Source organism: Acyrthosiphon pisum, chromosome X (assembly GCF_005508785.2).
Source record: "Acyrthosiphon pisum isolate AL4f chromosome X, pea_aphid_22Mar2018_4r6ur, whole genome shotgun sequence".
Classification (NCBI taxonomy): domain Eukaryota; kingdom Metazoa; phylum Arthropoda; class Insecta; order Hemiptera; family Aphididae; genus Acyrthosiphon; species Acyrthosiphon pisum.
In genome coordinates this window covers 40,957,741-40,963,315 of record NC_042493.1, presented here as the reverse complement: position 1 = coordinate 40,963,315, position 5,575 = coordinate 40,957,741, and the positions used below count along the sequence as shown (strand labels likewise).

The 5,575-nt window shown below is 30.2% G+C and overlaps 1 protein-coding gene across 1 annotated transcript; it reads left to right on the top strand.

Moving 5' to 3' along the window:
- Positions 1–1,606: 1,606 nt before the first annotated feature.
- LOC100575679 lies at positions 1,607–2,230 on the top strand. The gene is made up of 2 exons (XM_029486130.1): positions 1,607–1,852; positions 1,910–2,230. Exons 1-2 carry the CDS (start codon positions 1,688–1,690, stop codon positions 2,165–2,167), a joined length of 423 nt encoding a protein of 140 aa, XP_029341990.1. The 5' UTR covers positions 1,607–1,687; the 3' UTR covers positions 2,168–2,230.
- The last annotated feature ends 3,345 nt before the right edge of the window (positions 2,231–5,575 follow it).

Sequence of the window (5,575 nt, the reverse complement as noted above, 5' to 3'; positions counted from 1 at the left end):
ATTCTTGAACTGTTTGGAACTGAAGATACATACAACTGGCGCTGAAATTTTTTCTGCATTGGCTGATTGTTTCTTAAGTACAGATTTAAAGATGTCAGACTGTATCTCAATTTGTACTGACGGCGCGCCAATATGACTGGTAAGCATGCAGGAGTAGTCGGAAAAATGAAACAACTAACAAGTAGCTCCAAATATACAAAACACACATTGTATGATACACCGAGAAATGCTAGCAAGTAAAAGAATGAGTGCCGGGTTTAATCAAGTACTAACAACAGCTGTCAAAACGGTAAATTGTATTAAGTCCAGCTGTCTTAATTCACGACTGTTTGCAATGTTGAGTGATGAAATGGGATCTACACATAGAACGCTATTTTGCATGTGGAAGTTCGCTGGCTTTCGAGAGGTTGGATATTAAAAAGACTATGTGAACTTAGAGAAGAAATAATTATATTTTTATCAAACAAAAATTGTGACCTGCTTCAGTACTTCAAAGACATAGATTGGAACATGAAATTATGTTATCTTGCAGACATATTTCAACTTTTGAATGAGCTAAACCTGTCTCTTCAAGGAACACAGAAAACCATGTTTCACAGTTACAGTTAAATAGAAGGGCAAAAGAAAAAAATTAAGTTGTGGATCACAAGAATAAAAAACAACTGTTTTGAAATGTTCAGCACCTTAATGGAGTTCATAGGTGGGGTGAACGAGAATAATGAAGATTACAATATTACTCAACTTAAACTGATTATTTTTGATCATTTGAATATGTTGTCGCTTAAATTTGAAGAGTATTTTCCTTCAAATCAATACCCAAAACCCAAGAGATGGTTTCTTATGAATTTTGGATCCATTCAATGCCAATAGCTCAAAAAATACTCTATCTACGAATGAAGAGGATATGTTGGCAGATCTTTCCTCAGACGTCACGTTGAAAAACTTAAAACAATTCATCACTAGATAAATTTTGGATAGAAGTTCACAGCGAATATGAGGTATTAAGTGAAAAGGCGTCGGGAGTCCTACTTCCTTTTCCTTCAAAATACTTATGTGAAAGTAAATTCTCAGCAGTCACTGCAACCAAAACTAAATATCGAAATAGATTGAATGTGACGCCGACACTTTCATTAACAAACCTTACTCCAGATATTGATAACATATGCAGTCATATTCAAGCGCAACCATCCCATTAAGATTCATGCAATAATTGTATTATTATTTGTCCTGATATTATAATCTAATATAAATTTAATCTTATCTAAATTTATTATATAATGTTACTTCTCAATATAATCTAAATTCTAAGTAAATAATTTAAACGTATTTTGCTGTATTTAGTATTTTAATCACTAAAGTTTAGTGCATTGCTAATGTTGCCGCTTATCGCCATGTTTTGTGTACCCTTCTTTTTTAAAGATATTTTCAGAGGGGTTCCGCTTGAAAAAAATATTATTGCCTGGTGTTCCATGTTTTCAAAAAGGTTAAGAAACACTGCTATAGAGAATAATATGTTGGTATATATTATTTGTATTACTTAAATAAGTAGGCTGGATAATTTTTTTTACTACCTATTATTTTAAGTCACTGGCTATTTAAATTAGTTATCTTATATTTCTTAACATCATTATGTAAATAAAGTAAAACATTTTATTTTGTATTTTATTTTTTCAGCAGGAACCTAAACATGTATCCAGAAGACAGTATTATGTGTTGTCTATTTCCAAATAGCTGTAATATGTTTCCCCGAACGCTGCTAATGACGTTTTTGGATACATCTGGATTAACTTCTAATCCGTGGCAATCAACATGGTTATATGTATACATGATTATCTTCATAATATGTCTCTTGGTAATTAAGTAAAATAAAATAAAAAACAATTTTAAATTAACATTTATAAAGTTTCAGAAATATGTTGGTAAATTAATTGTACACAATGACTCTTCCGAAGAAAATTGTATACAGGAACTATTGCTTCAGAAAGAAGAGATAATGGAATGTATTGACAACAACTTCGTTTCCGATGAAAATAATTCTGAATGCAATGAGGTAATGGCGGTATCAAGAGTAGGCCAGGGTGAACCCGAACCAGTGGGATGTCCAGTAAATGCTTTAAAGAATAAACCAATACCATGTGAATCGGAAGAAGTGAGTGGCAGGTTCTAATTAAATTGTTGTCCTACCAATATAAAAATAAAATAAACCTTAATACCTAGGTATCTAACTAAATTAAAATTAAAATATATAATAGTTAATTTCCTAAAAAAAAAGCATTTTTAATTTTATCCGTTATTATTGATAAAAATATAATATAGCAATAATTATAAAAACATGGGCACCCCTCTGCTGTACAATAGTTGTCAAGTATGTCGTTTTAATGGATGTATTCGATTTGAATTCAAAAATGCAAATCATTGCAAACGAAAAACGATTCTGAGCTGAGCGGTGTGTCATCCTAGCACTGAGTAAACTTGTATCAATAATAATCAAATATCATAATTAAAATCAGTTGACTATCAAATATACTAAAAAATAAAAAATCCAAACACTCATAACAATTTGTTGTAACTTTCCAGTGAACTTTTAAATTTTGATAAAGGTAGAAAAAAATTTTTTATACTTATATAAAATATTTGTTCCAATGTTTCTTAAATATTTTTGAACTGCTACCAAAAAAACTTACCAGAAATTTTTCTTTAAATAATCTAGCATTTTTTACCGAGTGAACATTTTTTAATCAACATTACATAATCAAAGTAAAAAAAACAAAATTTTAAAATTTTAAAAAGCTCAAAAAGAATCAAAATATTTTGAAAATGTTACCATATACCTAATTATGGAAAAAGATAATTTAAATATACGCTGAAAATTTCAATTATCTATAGTAATTAGTTAATCAACACCAAAAAAATTTAATTAAATTGTCTAGAATTAGTTTTGCGTAATAATTCAGAACCTTTCAAAAACTACTGGGAATTTTTAATTTTGACCTCTCAAATGCATCAAATTGAATCACTAGATGCTATTTAACAAATAAATAAAAGTTAAAACTTGCATTTATTTTAAACAAATTTAATTAAGTAATATTTTAATACTACCATATACCATAAACTAACCTATATATTACAGTAAAAACGTTATTAACCAGCAATCAATATTATTCTCCGGATGATTTAAGAAGAGTTTTGAGTTTGAGCAAAATGTATAAAAAGCGGAATGTAGAATTGGTTTCAAAACTAAGCATCTTTTAGAACTGGATGACTTTTTTTGACAATGTGTATATAGATTTAAATATGCCATCCGATGCGTACTATGAAATACTTATAGATTTATTATCTACAACATTAGAATAAAGTCCTACACTAACCCAGACAGCAATTTTTTGTTTAATAATACTATTATAACATTATAATAACGAATAATATTAGTATAACTTTATTATAATACTATTATAATATTATCATTACAAAATGCTGTCTGGGAATAAGCCCCAATAAGCTTATTTACCCAATAGATAGGTAGTGGTAGTATCCACTACACACTAGATAGGTAGTGGTAGTATCCACGGATTAATATATAGTAGATATTGGTCTAAACTCTAAACCTTAGTCCGTGGCTCTATCTGTATCTACCTGAGACTGTAATTCTATATAGTACCATTAAGAAAGCATTTTAGCTACATTTTCCATCGTGTAAAGTCTGTTAAAATTACCCATAGGTACCTCAAACATATCAAACCCAAAAAATATAAGCCACGATAATTACTAGTTTATTAGTTAACTATTGTTATTTACTTAAAAATAACGTTATTTTGGTGTATAACATAATTTACTGTAATATATATTACTAGCCGACCCATGACTGGTTGTTTATTTTGCCTTCGAACGATGATATGTATAATTTTTTCGTTTAATGTGATCGGCAAGTAAATATAAAAACGGTCATTAAAAACCTGTTGAAATGTTTCTAGCGGTATTAATCTTAGTCAAGTAAAACAGTAAAAAATTTCAGCCAAATCGGTTCAGTAGTTTTCTCGGTTAGCGCGGTCCAAGAAAACCCTTACCATTTTATATAATAGTATAGATATAGATATAATATAATATAAGCCATGGTAAACATATAATGGTTAATAATATAATAAAATATGCAAGATTTTATAATTTGAAAAAGTTAAAATACCATAGTCATTTAAACATAAGTCAATTCATACATATAACCGTTTAAATGATCTAAGTTGATATTAAAAAAAAAAAAATTGTCATATTATTTTAGCCAAAATTTAGACTGTTTAATTTGACATTAAAAATAATTAAACATATTATATTTACTGCTTTAATTATTGTGTTACCAGTATACCTTGTGTACAACCAAGCCCGGATTAAGGATCAATTGGGCCCCGGGACACCATACACTTAGTGGCCTCCTTTCAACTTTAGCTTAAAAATAATTGTATCATTATATAAAGTTGTTAGCTAATATATATATATATATAAGTTTCTAAATGTAAAGTTAAGTGCAATATGTTTTTTTTTCTTTTTTTTTTTAAACGCAAATTACTGGTATTCCCCCTACCGTGGGGTAGGTAATACCAGTCATACAAAAGCCCCATATAAACACATATGTAATTCAAAATGTATTATCAAAACATTTCATTTTACATAAAATCAGTACAGTGAAAACTGTCTAAAGCGGACCCTGAATAAAACGAAAAACTATCCAATACGGAATTTTTCTATGGTCCCGGCACGTACCTATAGTTTTACGTAGACGCTCAACCTCAATAAAACGGAACCTTCAAAACGCGGAAACGGAACGATTTTGTAAGTCCCATGCAAGTAAAAACCTTGCATCAACCAGAAAAATGACACGCGCGTTTCAAACCTAAACCAAAAATAAGGTATAAAATATAGATATGCCGATATGCGTATTGCGTATGTACAATGTACATCGTTAAATAGTGATAGATAAAGAAGATAAAATTGTTCATATGTACATTATATGTACATACAATGCATATTATCGCATCTTAAACGATATGAAATGTCTTCTTTGTAACTGTGAAACAGTCTTACACCAACAGTCGTACGTACACTTTTAATTTTATTTTATCTTCCGTTCATCGTGTAATATCCTCGTTGTTGGACTGGTCAGATTAATATTCTGATAGCCGTTAACTACGAGTATATTATGATTTTGCAGGAAGCGAGACCGCTCGTGTTGATGATGAAGATATTGACAGGGTAGTTATAAATAAATGTAGACAGATGAAAGATACTTTGTAGTTTATTTAACGTTCTTCAGTAATTTAGTCTAAGTCCAAATGAAAAGTTACTACACAGAGTGACGTGAAGGTGCTTGTTGTGCTCTGGAGTAAACACGTCTGAATACAGGCTGTTTCAGGCTCCCTTTTATATTCGGGTCCCTGCTCCCCCTGCCTATCGGTTCGCTATCTTGTCTCTACCGGATGCGATCCGTGTGACCATCGACTCAACCTACGCATTTGCAATATTCCTATCTAATCTGAGTATTCGTTATAATGTGTTGACAGCTAATTGATTATCTGTGTGGTTGTGC

What these genes read in the sequence shown, in the direction of transcription:
- LOC100575679 (XM_029486130.1), top strand. Translation starts at nt 1,688, where the DNA reads ATGTATCCAGAAGACAGTATTATGTGTTGTCTATTTCCAAATAGCTGT. An exon ending in TCTTCATAATATGTCTCTTG is followed by an intron (nt 1,853 to 1,909) that starts GTAATTAAGTAA and finishes ATAAAGTTTCAG; the next exon opens with AAATATGTTGGTAAATTAAT.